Below are 22,132 nucleotides of genomic sequence, written 5' to 3' on the forward strand. Positions count from 1 at the left end.
GGAACTCTTAGATGGATGCCACGCCACCATTGCGCGACATCATGGCTGTTTCAGGAACCTTTTTTTTCTGGTTCCTCGATTCATCAGCTCAGCCAGACAGTTGAGTCGACAATAAGAGTTAACACTTAATAGGCTTTATAGTCTCCTAATGTCTTTCTGAAACTTACAAACAGCATTTAAAAATTCAAAGTTTGCTATTGTGAGACTGCTATTGTATGGTAGATCATCTACTACAGAGCTATTGTGAAGTTTGTAAACGATGGCCTACGTAACAGCCAAACTTACAAAAGTCGCTTTCATCTATTTTGTAATGAACATCAACACGTAAACGTGACAGTAATGCATCCCATTTGTTCTTCAATAAATTAAATCTGGATTCGAGGCACTCAGCCGTTAGACAATACTGCTGGAACTGTTCAGGGAAAAGCTTTACATATATCAATAATGAATATGACACTTAACTCAAGTAGGCGCAGGACAACACCACAGTCCACTTCTTAAAAGATGCGACAATAAAGACGTTGTTTTGTTTCACATCGGGGCAAAGTATATCTGCGGACGATGACCACCAACAAGAGGATACCAGCTTCGCAGATGCTGGGCGACTTTGCGGACAACACGTCAGCCCATGGCGTCCGCAAGCTGCACGGGAGGGGTCACTGGCTTTTCAAAGTCGTCTGGCTCCTTCTTCTATTGACAGCAACAGGGCTTATCCTCATGCAGGTGTGGCAGCTCATCATCCAGTATCAAAGGTGAGTCAATCAGTAGTCGAGGTGAGTCAAACAGTATCAGAAATTAATCAATCAGAATCAAAAGTGAGTATAAAAGGTAACAGAGGAGTGTCAGCCAGGATCAGTGGTGATTCAACCAGTATCAGAAGTGATTCAACTACTATCAGAAGTGAGTCAAACAGATGTCAACTTGCGACAGGGAGTTCTCAATCAATCAGGCTTCTTAACAGCAGGGGGCGGCCGGGTAGCCTAGTGGTTAAAGCGTTCGCTCGTCACGCCGAAGACCCGGGTTCGATTCCCGACATGGGTACAATGTATGAAGCCGATTTCTGGTGTTCCCCGCCGTGATATTGCTGGAATATTGCTTAAAGCGGCGTGAAACCAAACTCACTCAGTCACTCACTCACTCTTATCAGCAGTGGGGCCACGGATGGCCCAGCCGTCTTCGCAGCTACAATTCGCTGTGTAAAGTTGCGTCCCTTGGGCACGCAACAACCCCGGTATGTCGATTATCTTCCTCGGTTGGTCAGCATTTCGTGGGTTTTCCTCATATTGCTTAACGCCTGAGACCTGCATCAATTCGGGCTTTCTTCCCACAGTAAGTTGACACGCCGTGATATAACTGGTATGATGTTCAAAACGGCGTTACACCCAGCTCACTTACGCACGTCTATTAGCAGTACCATTGTGTAAATCTTTATATCACACGCAGACTGCCTGTGTACACCTTCATCTCAAACATAGGCTGTGTATAGACACCTTCCTCTCGCACGTAGACAAACTGTACACCTTCGTTTCACACGTGGACAGTCTGTGTACATGTGTATATCGGCTGTAGATTGTCTGTGCACACCGTTACAGCTTTATTGTCCAAATACATTATTGCGACAAAATCCTTTCAATATTCATAAGAAATCGCTGCGGAAAACGGAGTCGATTGCAAGATTCCATCAACTATGTGTTCGCGAAAAGGTGAGCGGTGGCACCCATCACAAACACATGCAAAGTCAAGTGAACTGTTTATCTGTAAAAACCACGGGCACATAGTCAAAATAGAGAATTGAATCCAAAATTATTTTCGTCACTGATGCGTCAAATTTGAATCAACCTTGATCAAACAACTTATGAGCATGAGTTGCATTTGCGCTCTTTGAAATTTTGGTAGAAAGAGCAAGTTAGTTTGAACCTAAACATTTAGACACCAATGGCTGGAGCTGCAGGAATATTGCTCGAAAAAAGGTAACGTTGACTATTGGAGGTTGAAGTCATCCCTCATACAGGCTTGTGGAGAGTATTCTGTCCCACTGGATCTTTAAGCATAGATGTAAATATGAAACAGATGAAGCCGTCCAAACTGGGGTTATTTGATGGTTATTAAAGGACTATGAAATTACTTTGTCCTTGCCAATCCCAGCAGAAATTTTGATACATATGCATACAGAAACAGATAAGGAAGAAGGTGAGCGCAATTGGTGTCCATAGGGATGACTACTTCCTGTCTTCTTGTACGGTTAGGTATTCTTAGAAACTGACCTATACAACAAATATAGCCACCTTATACAGTTTCCTATTGCATCAGGTCAAATAATTTCAAAAGAGACTTAGTATATGAAGTTATCACTCTGCTGAAACAGTTTTGTACGAAATCGTACAGTCTCGCAGTCGAGTATGATGTTTGGTTGGATGTTACTCCCTATTTGCCGGATCCGTGAAGATCCAGGGTAGAATAGGTCTTCAGGAACCCATGCTTGCCGTAAAAGGCGACTATCGGGATCGGGTGGTCAGGCTCGCTGACTTGGTTGATGCAGGTCATCGATCCCAATTGCGTGGATCGATGCTCATGATATCAATCACTGGATTGTCTGGTCCAGACTCGATTATTTACAGACCGCCGTCATATAGCTGGTAATCGCTGAGTGCGGCGTAAAACAACCAACCAACCAATCTTTTTTGCAGACCACAAATTCGCAAACATGCATAAAGGGCATTAGGCTTCACAGGCATTAGGAGTCCTCAATTTCGTTCCATGTGGACACCAATACTGGTAGACACTCATACCTGATAGCACTCCAATGTTACCCAGTGGTTACAGCTATGACCTGATCCAAAGAACGTTTTCCTACAACTCAAGTGACGGTTACTTTCAAAAATGGAATGTAACATAATTACAATCTATGTGATCTGGCATATCAAATTGTCATTCAATAAATCAGAGTCTCGACGTGAACGCCAACTTCGCAAATGCCAACTGGCTTTGGGTACAGTTGCATGTTGTACAACTACAAGGATTTGCGACACGTGCACTTGAGCATGACTCCATGAAAACGAATACACTCTGCAAGTTACGTGGACCTCCTTCCTGTCAACACTGCAACTTTTGCGCTGGTTAAACACATGTGTGTCCACGTGGCCAGTAGTATAGATAACTCTCCTTGAACCCTGAAACTAGTTCACCCACGATGGGGCCAGATTTATACCCCAATACTACTACTACAGGAGGGGAATTTTCTCTCTCTTCCATTAAAATGATTATGCTATTCTACGATCGACATGACATTAAACTAAATATTATTTGTGGTGAAAAACGAGAGGTATTGAAACAGAATTGTATCAAAGTATAGGAAAAGGAACAAAGACGAATGCGCCTAAATAGGTGTACTCCCAAGTAAACATGTGAGGTACATAGGATGTATAAAAATGCCAAGAGCAGCCCTACCAATTCGCTCAGGCACTTTATCTGTTCGAGCAGCAAAACAGAAGTACCACATCTCACAAGCTAGGTATATGCGAATTCGTGGAAACCAAGAGGGGACAAATTTCCAACAGCAAGAAACGAAACAAGAAGAACTCTTGGAGGCCTACGATTGTCTCGAAAAAACATACCCTTTTCTATTCCTATCCGATAGAGAGAAACAAATCTTGGAGTCCTTAGGGTATACTTTCTACGAGCGGAACCAAATCCCAAGGCAGTTTTTAGAGATATACCTATGCGTCTTCCATCCTGCAATCGAGGCTGGCAAGATACTAGGCTTCGTTTTCTTATGCAACAGACATCGAAGCCTCGGCAAACTTCGAATAGTTTCCTCTAGAGAAAGGGAAAGAAATCCACACAACCAATGCGGGGACTGTCTAACCACTTATCCTACACCACCAATCATCTTCGAAGATCCTACTTCCACTTGCAAATGCGGCGCCACAGACAACTGCGTCGATAGCAAGAAATGGCCACTATGGACAGACAGCTATTACCAGCGCCACCCATTTCCAAACATAAGAAAGCACCAACATTGCCAGCTGGAAAATACGTGTGCACGAAGTTTGCCGTAGCAACGCTAGAGAGCAATGGACGAAAGACGAACACACTACTCCTACTCCTACACGCGGGTGGAGAAACGGTGCCAGTCTACGGATACCAGATACAAGAAGCTGCTCGAGAGATGGGTGGAATAGAGAACTTGCGGCTATCCAATGCACCATTCTATTGCATCATAGACAAAGTCTGCCACTCACCAATCTTAGATACAAAGGATGATAGAAAAACAATGCCCGTCTTTCCTCCAAGGAATGGCAAAGTAGTCGAAGAAGTAAATTGCTGAACATCCCAGGAAAGTTGTTATATTTTATCAAATTTGCTTAGCTCCTTCTTCTATTGACAGCAATAGGAGCTATCATCATGCAAGTGTGGCAGCTCATCAACCTCTATCAGAGATGAGTCGATCACTATCTGATATGAGTCAACCAGTATGAGAGGTCAGTCAAATACTACCAAACGTGAGTCAATCACAATGATACCAGTATATGTGCCAAATAGTATCAGAAGTGAGTCAACAGGCATTAGAGGTGAGTCAAACAGATGTGCGTCAACCAGCTTCAGTGATGTTTCATGTAGTATCCGAGGTTCGATATCTGGTGCTTGAGGTGAGTCTGTCAGTATCAAAGCTGTGGTAATCGACTTCACATGTGGACGACATCAATATGACATTGTACTTTCCTTATGCAGCTATGCAAGTTCATTAGCAGGTGAGTCAGCCGACATAAACAATGAGTAAGTCAGTTTTACATGTAAATGTCAATTAATCAGTGTAAAAGGCGAGTCAGAGTGTCTCAAGTTACCTAAATCAGTTTCAGGTGTGGGTTAATCAACCTCAGGGAATGTTCTCTATATCTGATACTAATAAGCAAGGATACAGTCACTACCATTTAAGTCGTAGACGCTGGATGTTAGATGATGTACCTTTTGGGCCAGATTTCTGTTCAACTTGCCTTACGAATCCATCGACTCCTACAAATTGAAATGTGATAAAAAAAATTAATAAAATCGAAAAGCAGTGTAAAAAACTTACCTGACCAGAAATAAGTGAATTTTGTTAAAAAGAAAATAATTTACAATGGCTATCAATATAAATGGAATATTTAAATATATTTAAGTTATGCCTGTCACTAAAGACATAAAGGTAACTCTTAACGTTTTTCTTACCCTTTCCTTTACCCAAAACTTCGTAACTACTAAACATTTTGAGGAAATCCAAATAAAATATATGGAACTGGATTTTCTTTATATATCTTAGACCTGTCGACAAAAAGAAATCTGTCCTACATATGCCAAGACGAGGCCGCATTTTGACATTAATAGTTGCTGGATTGTCTGGTCTAGATGTGAGTACGTAAAGGCAACCGTCAAATAGGTGGAAAATTGCTAATGCAGCGCTAAACAACAAACGAAAACAAAAAAATCCGAATTTGCCAGTTTCGTGGTCCAATTAGTGAGTTCATGGTATTTAGTTTTTGAAAAGAAACAATTTTACAAAATCAACGATGGACAGTACTTGTAGATCGATCGCGCAATCATCGCTGCAGCAGCCCTATCGTATAACGGATAAATACTAAATCCATCATTTCTCTTAATCTTTTTATCCACTAATCACGCTGAGTTATCATGACACTATTCCTGTAAATGTGTGCCTTATGATTAATTAATGTGATTTAAATTGTTGTTTTTGAAACTTTTGGATTGTTTCAATATTATTCCAAATAAATTGTTCATGCCAGTGTAAGGATTCCGGGACAGAATACGTCCTAAGTATACACATGCACAAAAGTTAAGCGCCACCCACCATATTTGTGAGCTGTTACTTTTGGCACTTAATGATGACTATTATAACGAGATGTACGATTGTTATAAGCCGTATATGTAAACCTCGTGTGATGCAAAAGTTGTCCCCAAGCAAGTTTATCTTCTGTTCCAAAAGAATATGAGCAGAAAGGAATTTTACCGAAGTGCGGCTTCAGCGAGATTTTGAACTGGGGGATCACGATGTCTGATTTTCCGGCTAAAAATGTCCCAGAGATGCTCAATCGAATTAAGATCCGAACTACAGGCCGGCCAAGAAAGAGTGGCAATAGCTTCTTGACGCAAAATAAGCCAAAAAGTCTTGTCTGAAGAGGATGGTTGTCAAAATGAGGGAAAACCACTGGACGAAGAACGGCATCTTGGTATTGTTGGCCATTCGGGTTTCCACGAATTGTCACCAACGTAAGTTTGCAGTCGAAGGAAACACAACCCCATATCATTACAGACCCCCCGCCATATGCTAAGGTCTTCTGGATGTTCCTTGGTGCAAAACGAGTGTTACGTTGCCTCCAAACACGTATTCGACCATCAACAGTTCGTAGCAGCATTCGACACTCGTCAGACCAATGGATCCTTCTCAAGTTGCCCAAGTTCCATCGACTACGGGCACGGCACCATATCAGACGATTCCGCATGTGCCTCTCAGTCAGTTGAGGACGTTTTGGGTTCATGAAACTATGGAAGCCTTATTCAGTCATACATCATCATATTTCTGATTCCGACACGTGAAATAAAGAGACTATGAATATGGTGGCGCTTAACTTTTGTGCATGTGTATATATTATGTAGGGCGGTTGGGTTGCGTAGTGGTTAAAGCGTTCGGTCGTCACGCCGAAGGCCCGGATTGGTTCCCCACATAGGACAATGTGTGAAGCCCATTTTAGTTTTTGGTCGATTACTACTAAAATCCGTATAAAACCCAACACAGTACCAATATGTTGTCTGCATGGGAAACAAATCTATCGATCTAACTGCGCTCGAAAATTGGTGGCTAACAAAAATAACATGAGAGGAAACAAAATTGTTGCAAAATGCAAAATGTTCTCAACACCTTATATATAAACGAATGGTGTGATCACATATTCGACGTTATGGATTTCGTTTTCGTTTACTCTTCCAAGTGATTCCCAGACAGTGTTGTAATGTTTTTACGTCGGTGTTTTATGAGATTGTGTTGGCTGTAGCCACGCATGACTATGTGTTCTTGACTGTGTGGACAAAGCCTGACATTCTACTTGCTGACCTAGTGAGTTATTGCCAAAAGATGAAAGTGAATGAAATATTCAGACCAGCCCACATCAACACTGGCGCCATCGTTAAACATTGAGCAATGCACAGAAGACAACTTTAAGGCCATAATGGGAAATCACAATGCACAAAGACTGAAGCGAAAGACAGGAATATGTAAATAATATATTTGGAAAGTGAAGACAGCGCTTTGAGCATTGATCTCAGATATTATGGAAATAGCAATTGTTTCAAAAGGCTGGACGCTTATAAACGGTAAGCTATCCGGAAAATGTCCTTTGAAATAAAGGACTGTTTAAAGCTGTCTTTAAAACTTTAACATGAAATGTTTACTGTATGAAGGATCATAGGCCGAATTGAAGTGCATGCTTTACACTTTGGTATCATTTTACAAATAGATTCACATGTTTCATGTATGTACATTTCTGCCTTTAGAAATCATTCTCCCTCTGGGGATTTGAAGAAGCGACAAGTACGTCTTGCTATGTTACAAATAGATTCACATGTCTTATGTATGTACATTTCTGCATTTAGAAATTATTCTCCCTGTTGGGATATGAAGAGGCGCCAAGTACGTCATGCTGGGTCATTGGAGCCGACTTACATCTGGATCAGTCGGATCTGTGACATGGCTGAATGGGTTTCATCGTACCTACCTGTCTTGGATCGTTGCTCAGGCTTTAAGTCTTTAGTTTGCCTTATGCAGCATTGATAATTAACAGACAGTCGGGATATAGCAGTTAACAGCACTCGCTTGTTAACTCACTACATCTAATGCAGATACATCATTACGGGGAACAATGACGATGAACATCACACACTCTGTGATGAGATAGCTTGTGTCTTCGGCGTGACGAAATACTGTTTTGTCGGCCGCTACGCTATTCCACCGCCCTACGTTACAAATAAAACGTTATCATATGTAATACAAATGTCTTCAAGAATGATTATTTTAGATTAAATTCTGGTTATTACATATGAGTGAGTGAGTGATTGTGTGAGTGAGTGCGTTGTGTCAACCATACAGCGACTTAAACAAGATATGAGATTATTAAACATTAAAGGTTACATGTATACATAAAATCTGCTTATTTTGATATTTGTTAACTGTTTGAAAGACAGACCTTCACTAGGACTGGCAGTGCCCCAGCTTCGAATTCATGCAAGGTATACAAGCAGATATTCTCCAATTTACCAAAGTGGTTTTGGACAATACTAGCCAATACCAAGAATTGGTCAATAACGTGAAGAACCTCCATCTTTGCACTGTTGCACTGCTACGTCACAATATACGGTGCGCTCGTATTCCAACCAGGCTTACGGATCAACTTGGTTCCCTGTATTTTCTGAAACAGTTTATATTATAAAAACACTGCTATAATATTTGCTTGCTACAATCAACAGCTAATGTTATTTTGGATTCAATGTACGTTTTAGGAGGTCCTGGGACAGTTTGATATCATGGAAACACATTTCTCTGTGTAATGTCAGTTTCGTTACATACGTCTTACGAAAGCGTGTTCGGCCTTTGCACTCAAAGCGGCGTTAACGTCAAATCACTCACTTTTTTCCAGACGGCCTGTTACAACCAAGACGACGATAAACACCCGCAGCCTCAAGTTCCCGAGCGTCACCCTGTGCAACCTAAACCCGTTCAAGTACTCCAACATAAAAAGCAACGAATTCGCCATGGCCGCCCTCAGGAGTTTGTCCAGGACTCTCAACGTCTCGCTGGAACAGTTTGGTAACACATCGCAATCCGATCCAGTAGGTTTACTCTTTACTTCACCTGAAACACTTGTGTTGTACCAACACATCGCAATCAGATGTAGTAGGTTCACTCTTGACTTCACCTGAAACACTTGTGTTGTACCAACACATCGCAATCCGACCCAGTAGGTTCACTCTTGACTTCACCTGAAACACTTGTGTTGTACCAACACATCGCAATCAGATGCAGTAGGTTCACTCTTGACTTCACCTGAAACACTTGTGTTGTACCAACACATCGCAATCAGATGCAGTAGGTTCACTCTTGACTTCACCTGAAACACTTGTGTCGTACCAACACATCGCAATCCGACCCAGTAGGTTCACTCTTGACTTCACCTGAAACACTTGTGTTGTACCAACACATCGCAATCAGATGCAGTGGGTTCATTTCTGAGTTTACCTGGGCCTAAAGTCGGAGGGTGTCACTTTAAAACTTTTTGCTTCTTACGATTTAGTTAAATAAAAACACAGAAGTTAAATGAAACAATCTACTGCCAATGACTTCGAAAGTATGGTGGCTAGATCTTAATCTCCATGGGCACCAAATGTGCTCTCCTTCTTGCTGATCTGTTTCTGTATGCATATGAATCCGATTTTCTGCTCTGATTGGCAAAGTCAAAACAGGTTAATTTGATCAAGAAGCTTAAAAGATACTTGCTTTTCAAGTATATCAATAATCTCATATCCTTTAAGAACCATCAATTAGCCATTTCCCTTTCATTGATTTACCCACTTGAACTAGCACTAAAGGAGAACCATGAGACCGCCTCGTCTCTTTCATATTTAGATATGTGCATATATTAAAACGGAGTGACAGAAAACACTCCACAATACTGTATGACAAGAGAGTAAACTTTCCCTTTATGTCGAGCAATACTCTATTCCCGTTGTCTGCATTTCACAACTTTTGAGGAACTATCGAGCATGCTCTTTCTACCAAGATGACAAAGTGCGTCATACGACTCTTGGTTAAAAGTTCTTTGATCAAGGTCACTTTATCAAGACCTCAGTCAACCTTTCAAAAAGCTTTGCGGTGGACAAGTGGGGGACATTTGAATAGCAACTTGACTGGCACTTCATCCTGACTACATATATATGTCATTTGAATGACATGATCCCTACGTCGTGAAGTAACTGAATTTTGGTCTATGAACAGGAAAACGATGGTGGCGGGGAAGTTTTCGTTGATGACGTCGTAACATCAAGGAATACATACTCAGGTAACTTTGGTTCAATACTTACAAACCGCAGCTATTTGACGCTACATGTACATGTGTTTCCTTTCTTATATCAAATAAGATTAGTACTTAAATTTCTATATAGCTGAAGGCAGATCAATGTGTGACCATGTAATGCGATATATGTAGGGGCGTCGGGGCAGCGTAGAGGTTGAACAGTTGGCTCCTCACGATAAAGACCGGGTTCCATTCCCAACACGAGTACAGTACATAAAACCAATTCTATCATAACCGATTATTTGGCTTGAATATACGAGAAATGGATTTCTTCCCATTTGAAAGTACAAAGTACAAAGAATTCTCTTGTCAACTCCCTTGATGCACTTCACATCTAAATCGCACTTTGCATTGTTCAGTGAGTCAGTTCCTGACCCAAGCACCCGAGGAGTTCCGGATGGATACTCTGCTATCTTTGGTAGACAAGACAGACATCCGTGCGTTGGCACAGCCTGTCTCGGAGCTCATCGTCAGCTGCACCTTCGCCGGCAGCGACTGTCATCACAGGTAAGTTTCGACCACGTGCAATCCTTGCCTTTCAGAACAAGGCATCTGAGCGAGACAGTAGAATAAACACCTACCTTTTCCCAGCAGACCAATAAATCCTTGGTGGGTCGTCCTCAGTAGGATAGACCTCTGATATTGGCTTCTTTGCAGCAGACGAATATAATTGTAGTGACCATTCTCTAAAACAAGCAACAAACTCACCGTGGCCCTCCATAAGAACACTGTTCATTGGTAAGTTATTCTCTACCTCAATTTAAAATCTAACCTTAACCTTCAAACAGTAGATAAGTCGTTTTCTGTCTGTGTTATTTAACCAGCATGTCGATTACACATGTATTAATAACTAATAAGTGGTTTTAGAGCCGGTATTCAAAAACATAGTGGATCATACTTAATGTTTTGTTTCGAAACTGTTTGCTTGTTTATTATTCTTGCATGTATATTTGGGTGAAGTTTGGGTGGAAACGTCAAAATATGTCTGTCTTTTTGGTAACAGGTAAGCACAACACTCACTTAATTGCAACTGTGCATTGGCATGTCAGTCTCGTTTAGCATGTATCAATTGCGTATGTGTGTATTCGATACATTGCTGCTAAATGCAGTGACGACACATGTCATGTGTACTGTCGAGTGTGAAGGTGGTCATTGCAATCAAATGTGCATGAGACGGAAAAATGTCTCATCATAGATAGTGATTACACGAAATGTTCGCGCATCAGATGAGTATGTCATGTCGTTCTGTCGTGTGAAGGTGTTTTTTAAAACAATTGTAACAGCGAACATGTTTACGGAAAGGCATCTTCACGTGGCAAAGCAGTTAGCTGACTACAACAGTCCAGCTTCCACCCTTGCCTAAGTTCGCTGGAATGTCTGGGCTCGATCGTAGCGCCACCAGTGGCTACTACGAGTAATGTCCCTTTTATGTCCCTTCGGTGTCCCTCCTATTTTCCAATCAGATTCCATCTCTTATATCACTTGCATGTGCTTCAAACAAAATGGCGGCGCCCAGTCAACACGATCTGGTCGATAATCAAGGTCTGTATTGAACTAAATCTGGTCTTACCTCGCGAAGTGCATTAAATAATGTGAGTACCTTGATTAAAAACATGAAAAGATTTGGAAAATGTCAGTCGATGCCCAGTTGACGTTTCACATGTTTTGCGAATCCTACCGTCTACCTAAATCTGCGCGTTGAAATTCATTTTGTTTTCGAACCGGACGTCGGGTTCGTATCGCGATTTTGATTGGACTATGCATAGACTCGTTAGTCCAGCCAAAATGTAACTCCATTCAAGCCTAGTTTCGCAAGGGTGGAAACTGGACTTTTACGCCCTTGCCTAGGGCAGATGGACCAGAACGACGTATGAAGTGTGAGTGGTGGGGAAGGGTGGAGGTGGTGCGAGTGTGTCGGGGTGAGAAGTTGAGGGGGGATTTCTCGGTCTCTGCTTCGAAACATTCATGAGTAACGCTGAAAGAAGGTTGCCAACAATTAGGTTGTTCCACAACGCTTTTCTGTCAAGAACATCCAGCATAAAGCACACAGACACACGCACAACAAAATATCAAATGATCTATTCTTTTTGTCCTTTCGTTGACACGATTCAACAGCTCTGATATGGTTGTGTTCTTTCAGCGAATTCTCGTGGATCTACGACCTTGACTACATGACATGCTACCAGTTCCCACGAGAAAACAGCACACGCTCGTTCGACGTCTACAACGCTGGACAACTCTTTGGTGAGTATGGATGAATCAGTCGAGGTTTTGTCAAATTAATGTGGGAGGAAACCCCCAAGTAATACATCCCACGGGAAGGTAACATTAAGGATGACAATCATTTTTCCAGCTATTATAACTGTGTGTCAGCTTCTTGTGGACGGAAAGCCCATAGGCATGCAGATAGTAGATGTTTAACCAACGATCAGGGATTTAGTGCTGAAAAAGCAGGAGAATCTCGTATTTGGACCCCCAACCATCACATCCCACCATAGAAAAGGCGTTGTACTACCGATGATCACATGTAGTGTGCTTTGCCCTCTTCTGTCTTGAGGTCTCAGTTTGATTCTGAACGTGGACCAGAAAGAGTACATCCCCTTCGTGACGCCCAGCGCCGGTATCCGTGTGGCGATCCACGAGTTCGACTCGCCGCCTAATCTGATGCAGAAAGGGCTGACTGCTCCCCCGGGCTTCGAGACATCCATTGGAATCAGACCAGTGAGTACGAGACAGTGAAATTACCTTGATGAGCTATTAGCGATTTTTCCGATTGTTTGTGTTTGAGTGGAGAGTCTTGTGTCATGTCTCTGTTCTTTGTTGCGATTCTCTTTTATGTGAGAGACGGAATGGTTCCTAGGTCACTTCATCAAGACATATTCTTCATCAAACACACCCTGGCGAATCTACAAAAGTCAGTGTGTAGACAGACACAAACACATCATTATATTTTTGTTATTGAGCAATGATGAAGGAGTATTCGCCAATCTCAGGGTGGAAAATTTGTCCTCGGCGATTTCAGATCCTCATGGACCTTGACATTTGGGTTTGAGATGATACTGACCCATTGACGATTGGCAGTGGCTCTTTATTTATTCCACAGGGGAGCTGTTCAGTTCGATAGATACGTTTTCGGCCAACACTGTGTACTATGAAAAACCAATTCTGGTTGCGTTATATCTGAAAATCCAACTCTCCAAGTCACTGCCTCTATTCTTCAGGTGGTCCGAATACACCAGCCAGCCCCGTACGGCAACTGTGAACCCGACAACCCCCATGGAGACATTCAAGTAAGCAGGGAAGAGTCCCTCGACCAGCACTGCAAGGAATCCATTGTGGAACTATCTATGATGTGAAACACATACAGGCAGATGACGTACACACCCAATATGTTCAAAATGTTTCTGAGTTTGTCTCTCGTCAAATCAAAGAATTCGCCCAATTACCATAAAACATATTATTCTCTCTTTTGTAATACGGATGTCATGTTATGAACTTTATAGGACGGAATCTGACGGTATGGGGTTCGTGCAGTGCCACTACTCCATATAATTGTGGTTAGCCATATCAACAGGGTTGACTCATGTGTAAATGTTTTGTGTTGCTGTTGTCAGTGAGAGCAATATGTTTGTGTACAGTGAAATCCGTTTGCCCGGCCCCCTTTCAACTGGAACCCATTACCATTGGAACTTTCATATATATATCAATGGGCATCACCACGAATATATCAAATCGTCGTTCACTTACTACGTATTCAAGAATCCTTTACTTTTTCTTTTTGTGTCATCTGCTCTTTAATAGAATGAGTATTTTTCAGACTGTGTTTACCTACGGTTTTAACTTTAGTTTAACTTTACTTCATAAACCGACAAATCTAACACCAACAAATCATTCAAAACGGAATTCGCTATACCTGGCGAATTAATGTGGGTTCATTGTAATATGAAATTAAAGAGTATGAAATCGGTTGTATTCTCTTTCGCTTGTGATGGCATTATGTGTACTTTAGATAATTATATTCTTATGTCGTTGCTATTGTTACAGACGTGTCAGCGAAGCTGCCTGGAGGATCTGATTGAAAATGAATGTGAATGCTCACGGAGGATCGACAACCCCAACAACACCACCTACACGTGCTCCGGAGGCCGTGAGTACGATAACTCATTTAGTGAATAACGTACTAACCAAATGTGTGTGGACTTAGTTTGTAAACATTATAATAGACCTGCTGGGTGACATTGATGAGCACCGCATCCGTGGTCTAGTGGTAGAGCGTCCGCCCGGAGAGCGGAAGGTCCGGGGTTCGATCCCCGACCGCGTCATACAAAAAGACGTTAAAAGATGGTACTTGTTGTTACCCTGTCTGGCGCTCGGCATTAAGGGGCTAAAACAAGGACTGGTCGGCTCGGAGTCAGTATACTGTGTCTGAGTGGGGTATTCATGTTAAACTGCGACATGGTATCTCAGTGAGCTAGCACTATAAATCGGCATCAGTCCGGACTAGTACACACACACACACACACACACACACACACATGCACGTCGCTATAGAAGTGCAATAATTTTGGACGCGACGTTAAACCCCATTTCACCTCACCATTGATGAGCTCCATGTTTATCAGGGTAACACACAGAAACGGGTATTTCTACCCCATAAAATGAAGCGTTAACGTATTAAAGAATTGACTGGATCTTTTTTGAGAACCTGTTTCATAATCAGTTGTTATTGACACGTTTGCTGTTGTTACTCACGTCCTCCCTGCATCTGCCATAGAAACAGTGCACCTCTATGTTTATGATGCCGTGGCCATTTGAATAAAGTCTGAAGAATTACATAATATCATTTAGATTGATTTGTTCGTTGTTTAACGCCGCACTCAGCAATAGTCCAGCTATATGCAGCGGTCAGTAAATAATCGAATCTGAGCGAGTCAATCCAGTGATTGGCTCGTGGGCAACGAACTATGCAACTGAGATCCGATGACATGTATTAACCTATTACGACAAGCATTTTTTACCGAAGACCAATTCTGAACCGGAATGTATAGGGAGCATGGTAGCATAATATTAATATACTTCTATAAGTAGTACTGCAAGAAAGTATTCTAATAATTTGAGATCTGCCTTGACTAAATTCAGCACCTAAACATAACAAGTATCTGTATAATCATGTCAAAATGTGATTTTAGGCTTGGAAGAATTTGTCACCTTGCTCAGTCAGGTTGATAAGGCGAGTTGTCGTTATTTAGACATTCACTCAACATGGTCGAAAACACTGAAAGGAAGCGCCCTTCTTCTACAACAGAAGCAGACGGGGCCGTATGTTGTCGCGTTTAGTACGTTGGCTTACAAAGAATGCACATCTGCACATGGGTGCGTGGAGGAGCACTGACGTCGCCAATCAAGTCACTGAAAATACAGGGAACATAATTGAAACGAGATGCCATAAGATCCGTAAATGACGTCACAGCTAAACATTTTTTAATAAACATACTCAACCTTTGCGACAACATGTAGTGTCAAGTTGAAACACGGATTCTCGATTATTGATGAAGAACTTGAGCTTGAGTGCAAAGGTCACTCACAAAAGTGTGTGACAGAAATACACCATCCTGACCATCCTTTCTGAAAATAGTAGGTCTGTTTATAAGACTTATGTATCTTTGCGCCTTGACGTTGGAGAATAGATCTTGACACCATTCTTTAGATGGACAAGTTGTTTCATTGGATTGATGTATCTTTGGGCCTTGACGTTTGAGACTAGATCTTGACACCATTCTTAAGATGGACAAGTTGTTTCATTGGATTGATGTATCTTTGCGTCTTGACGTTTGAGACTAGATCTTGACACCATTCTTAAGTTGGACAAGTTGTTTCATTGGATTGATGTATCTTTGCGCCTTGACGTTTGAGACTAGATCTTGACACCATTCTTAAGTTGGACAAGTTGTTTCATTGGATTGATGTATCTTTGCGCCTTGACGTTTGAGACTAGATCTTGACACCATTCTTAAGTTGGACAAGTTGTTTCATTGGATTGATGTATCTTTGCGCCTTGACGTTTGAGACTAGATCTTGACACCATTCTTAAGTTGGACAAGTTGTTTCATTGGATTGATGTATCTTTGCGCCTTGACGTTTGAGAATAGATCTTGACACCATTCTTAAGATGGACAAGTTGTTTCATTGGATTGATGTATCTTTGCGCCTTGACGTTTGAGACTAGATCTTGACACCATTCTTAAGTTGGACAAGTTGTTTCATTGGATTGATGTATCTTTGCGCCTTGACGTTTGAGACTAGATCTTGACACCATTCTTAAGTTGGACAAGTTGTTTCATTGGATTGATGTATCTTTGCGCCTTGACGTTTGAGACTAGATCTTGACACCATTCTTAAGTTGGACAAGTTGTTTCATTGGATTGATGTATCTTACGGCCTTGACGTTTGAGACTAGATCTTGACACCATTCTTAAGTTGGACAAGTTGTTTCATTGGATTGATGTATCTTTGCGCCTTGACGTTTGAGACTAGATCTTGACACCATTCTTAAGTTGGACAAGTTGTTTCATTGGATTGATGTATCTTACGGCCTTGACGTTTGAGACTAGATCTTGACACCATTCTTAAGTTGGACAAGTTGTTTCATTGGATTGATGTATCTTTGCGCCTTGACGTTTGAGACAAGATCTTGACACCATTCTTAAGTTGGACAAGTTGTTTCATTGGATTGATGTATCTTTGCGCCTTGACGTTTGAGACTAGATCTTGACACCATTCTTAAGTTGGACAAGTTGTTTCATTGGATTGATGTATCTTTGCGCCTTGACGTTTGAGACTAGATCTTGACACCATTCTTAAGTTGGACAAGTTGTTTCATTGGATTGATGTATCTTTGCGCCTTGACGTTTGAGACTAGATCTTGACACCATTCTTAAGTTGGACAAGTTGTTTCATTGGATTGATGTATCTTTGCGCCTTGACGTTTGAGACTAGATCTTGACACCATTCTTAAGTTGGAAAAGTTGTTTCATTGGATTGATGTATCTTTGCGCCTTGACGTTTGAGACTAGATCTTGACACCATTCTTAAGATGGACAAGTTGTTTCATTGGATTGATGTATCTTTGCGCCTTGACGTTTGAGACTAGATCTTGACACCATTCTTAAGTTGGACAAGTTGTTTCATTGGATTGATGTATCTTTGCGCCTTGACGTTTGAGACTAGATCTTGACACCATTCTTAAGTTGGACAAGTTGTTTCATTGGATTGATGTATCTTTGCGCCTTGACGTTTGAGACTAGATCTTGACACCATTCTTAAGTTGGACAAGTTGTTTCATTGGATTGATGTATCTTTGCGCCTTGACGTTTGAGACTAGATCTTGACACCATTCTTAAGTTGGACAAGTTGTTTCATTGGATTGATGTATCTTACGGCCTTGACGTTTGAGACTAGATCTTGACACCATTCTTAAGTTGGAAAAGTTGTTTCATTGGATTGATGTATCTTTGCGCCTTGACGTTTGAGACTAGATCTTGACACCATTCTTAAGTTGGACAAGTTGTTTCATTGGATTGATGTATCTTTGGGCCTTGGTGGTAGATACTATTTCCCAAGACCCCGCATTAGATGGCAGGTCTGTTGATTAGATTGGTGTAGCTTGGTGCATCAAGTAAATGACATGACAGTCAGACAGACAGATATCTTATTTGGTAGTTGTGGTTGCATTGTGCAGTTAACGGTTAATTTTTGTTGTTATGTGATATATATGATATACAAAAAATATCTGACAATATGTGATTTGAAAATATGGTGGACGTATTACATAAGAGTTGTTGGATTCTATAAGAGTAATCAACAACATACTGTTTTCATGAATATTATTTTACTTCGGAATATACGTTTCTCTAAAATATCAAACGTATCATATACCAATAAGACATCGTGAAATTCATCCGAAATCACCTTTTATTGACAGTGTGTACAAATACTCATTTTAACTTCTCTATGTTCATATCTGGGACTGATATTGACACTGAAATTGTGTGATTAGACTCTAAATTAACACAGATCGTCTAACATATGTATATACTTTTCTTGTTCTACTTAACATCTGACTTAATACCATTGTGATAGCTGGGGAATGGATGAAATGGCTGAAGGAGAAATACTATCATGCGAGTTTTGACTGTAGATATAATGTACACTTTGCTCAAATGTGCATAAGAACAACTGTTCATGATCTACTATGAACAATAAGAATTGTTTGCAGAGACCGACTGCATAAAGGAGGTTATCAAGAAAAGACAGGAGGGAAATCTCACGTGCGGGACATGCCAGATATCGTGCAGGTGAGTGAGGGTACTGCTACCGACTGATATCGCGAGCAACGTCGCGCCGAAATAAAAAGCACATATTTAAATGTTTATGAAAATGAAACAATGTGGAGGACATGGAATACTTGCTTATTAAAACAACTAACCATATTTAACTAGTGTTAGAGAACCTAACAATAACCTTTCTTTGAGAAGTATAATAATTAGTGTTGCCGTGCAGGGAGCATGACTACATGCGACGTCTCTCCATGACGACATGGCCCTCGGACCACCACGACATGGCTCTCAAAGCTGTCATCAATTCCAACAAGGAGAAGTCACTGGGAGACATTGATACAAGGTAACTGATAAGAGAAACGTTTCTCAATCTTCCTCTGGAGGTTACGGTGATGATTGCACCGACGACACTATTCCCTTGCATGTTCCTATTGATTACTCACATGGACGCTATGAACTGACATGGTTAAAATTTGATGGTCAGGGTTAGGATTTACACTATGTTTACACTATATACTGGCATGGTTACATTTGCAGTTAACTCCTGTTTACGCTATATACTGACATGGTTAGAGTTAGTGATACTCTTGTTTACAATGTATATAAGACTGGAATGATTAGAGTTAGGATACCACCTGTGTTCACAACGAAATAGCATGATTTTGGTAAGGATACCACCTGCATACACTATGTACTGCCATGGTTAGGGTTAGAAGGTGCATTTCCCCTGTATACACTATGATGATGGCATGGTTAAAGTTGGGGTTACGATTTCATGGTTGGGGCAGGGTTTGTTCAAGTGTCAGGGTTAGGGTTAGGGTGTACACACTACCAACTGGCGTTAACTTTTATGATGTAGTCATTCACCTTCCACTGGTGCTTTTGTATGCTTTTACAGGAAGAACCTGGTGTCCCTCAATGTCTTCTTCTCCGAGCTGACTGAGGAGATCGTGCAGGAGGTGCCAGCTTACATGGTAGGAGAATCTCTACAGGCCGTTTGGCTCCAAATGAGCACGATGAATTGAAAAATAACAAATAACAAAAATCAAGTATTTCACGTCATCTGAGCAGCGCATCTTGTCAGTCAACAACGATGTATACTATGTAGCACGTGCAGTACGTGTTTGCGCTGTTCGTCCTGCCGTTGTTGCCCCTTTCTTCAAGATGTCAACTTACACATACACGTACATGTACAAAACGTACACATAACAATATGATAGTTTCTTAAACAACTTTTTTCCAGCGTTTGGAATACAAAAAAGAGAAGATATTGTTGGGTACAAGGTGTTCATTGATGTGTACCGTATTGACATGTAATAGACTATTCCCGAGTTTGAGCAATTTTGCAATTCATCGTTCTCATGTTGAGCCAAACTGACTTTACTAGACACATAAATCTTAATCCGAAACTGTTTTTGTTTGCTTTTGTCAGACGTGGGCTTATAGAAATATGCGGTCTGTTTACTTTGCAATCTAATTACATCTGAACCATGATGACACATCAGAAAGGTTGGTGTTATTGGATGTTTCCGATGGTAGTACACCATGGTGTCAAACTATAGAGAAAAACACACGATAGCCAATTCTTTTTCACTGATATACCCACTTAAGCTAGAAATAAAAGACACCAGTGATACCACTTCATATGTTTTATATATATTTAGATCTATGCATATTGATTTAGAGGAACAAAGAAAAGAGGAACAAAGACATTATCAAAAAGAATTTGAGACAAGAAGGGTGACTTCGATTGTCTATTGGTCGACTTTGCCATTATGTTGAGCAATATTTTTATTAGCTATGGTCTTTGGTGTCTCTGGACTTTTGTGGTACAAATGAGCATGCTATTTCTACGACCATTTCAAATAGCGTCACATAACGCATATGACACGACGTGATATAACTTGAATACAGTTCAAAGCGGCGTTAAATCTCACGCACTCGATTCATTTTCGTTATGAATGTCGTGGTCGACATCCGGGTCCACCTGTGGTCCTTTGGGACTTACAAGTACACAGAAATAAGCAAACCCGTTTTCCCTTTAATGCGATAGTATTCTTGCAATTATTGTAGTTGAAAACAAATGTTTACCATTTCCTGGAAATCCACAAGCATAGGCATAGATACTTACCTACCCTAACAAGATTATTATTCGAACAAAAAACAAGGTTTTTGTCAGGTACCACTGCACAGCAGAATACACCGACTTGGATATACTTAGGCACATGTGATACATATGGATGACTGAATGTAAAGTAACTTCCACTGTTCTATTTCAGTGGGAGAACTTGTTGAGTGACATCGGAGGCCAGCTGGGACTGTGGCTGGGTATATCAGTTCTGTCCCTTTGCGAAGCCATTGAGCTTGTCCTGTTGATGATCGGCAACTGCTTCAAGAGCAAGACAGGCAACAAGGTTACCCACGTGACGCCCATCGATGGAAAATGAATGCACACGGATATGGCACACCCTTGTGTGAATCACTGGGACCAAACATTCTATTTTATTGTTTTCAAAATATTTACAGGTTTCAAATTGTTTCAAGTGTTTGTGTACTTTTAATTGTTGTATCATGCGTGTTTTAATAATCAACTTAAGTTGCTAATTCAGAACATATGTATGCTGAAATGAAGACGACAGCAATATCACGGTGGGGGACAATGGGAATGGGCTTCACATATTGTACTCATTCGAGGAATCGAACCCGGGGATTCAGCGCGACGTGCTAACACTTTAACAACTTTAAAGACTTCCCAACCTCCCCCCTTTACGATATGGAAACGCATGAGGTTACTCATAGAAGTTTGTTTTTGCTTGTTTGTTGCTTAACGCCGCACCCAGCAATATTCCAGCTTAACGACTTGGGTCCGTAAGGAATCGAGTCTGGACCAGACAATCCAGAGATTGACAACTTGAGATTGATCCTCGCAATTGGGATCGATGACATGCATCAACCAAGTCAGCCAGCCTGATCCCGTTAGTCGCCTCTTACGACAAGCATGGTCGCCTTTTACGGCAAGCATGGGTTGCTGAAGACCTATTCTACCCCGGATCGTCAGGGGCGACTCATAGAAGTAACTTATATTAGAATCTCTTGCGTGTAATATACATTGTGTAATTTGATCATACAATGATACATTTTGAGCACTGTGTATTTTATCATGTATTTTTTATCAATACAATCACCTCATAGATGTCTTAGTGTTATCTTTTGCTAAATAATATGTCAGTAATATATCTTAAATCTCCTGTTTGTCTAATTTCATCTTTTAAACATGTTTTAAATAATTCGTAATACAAATTGTAATTCAATCCAGTTTTTATACATGCCTTTTTGTATCTGTAATGGCAAAAATAAAAGTTACGTTCGGACATATCTTCTGTCTTACTTACACAACAGCCGCTCTTAGTGAACAGGCGGTATGTTTTTTGTGTTCATTGCATGACGGCGACCTAACACAGCAAACAAAATGCAGTTTCCGGTATCCGGATCCCTTACGGATACCTTCGGACACTTACCAAAAACCTTGCCTGAAACCAGATCCGTGGTACCCGGTGGCAGATACCTTGCCTGATACCAGATCCGTGGTACCCGGTGGCAGATACCTTGCCTGATACCAGATCCGTTGTACCCGGTGGCAGATCCCTTGCCTGATACCAGATCCGTGGTACCCGGTGG

The 22,132-nt window shown here is 41.2% G+C and overlaps 1 protein-coding gene across 1 annotated transcript; it reads left to right on the plus strand.

Moving 5' to 3' along the window:
• The first annotated feature begins 458 nt into the window (after nucleotides 1–458).
• On the plus strand, nucleotides 459–21,356 carry LOC124135271 (degenerin-like protein asic-1). The gene is made up of 12 exons (XM_046500540.2): nucleotides 459–752; nucleotides 8,685–8,877; nucleotides 10,040–10,103; nucleotides 10,478–10,625; nucleotides 12,259–12,362; nucleotides 12,676–12,839; nucleotides 13,340–13,408; nucleotides 14,163–14,265; nucleotides 18,394–18,472; nucleotides 18,678–18,797; nucleotides 19,353–19,428; nucleotides 20,734–21,356. Exons 1-12 carry the CDS (start codon nucleotides 562–564, stop codon nucleotides 20,899–20,901), a joined length of 1,479 nt encoding a protein of 492 aa, XP_046356496.2. The 5' UTR covers nucleotides 459–561; the 3' UTR covers nucleotides 20,902–21,356.
• Nucleotides 21,357–22,132: the final 776 nt, after the last annotated feature.

This window comes from Haliotis rufescens, unplaced genomic scaffold (assembly GCF_023055435.1).
Source record: "Haliotis rufescens isolate VD_foot unplaced genomic scaffold, xgHalRufe1.0.p SCAF_15, whole genome shotgun sequence".
In the NCBI taxonomy this organism is placed as follows: domain Eukaryota; kingdom Metazoa; phylum Mollusca; class Gastropoda; order Lepetellida; family Haliotidae; genus Haliotis; species Haliotis rufescens.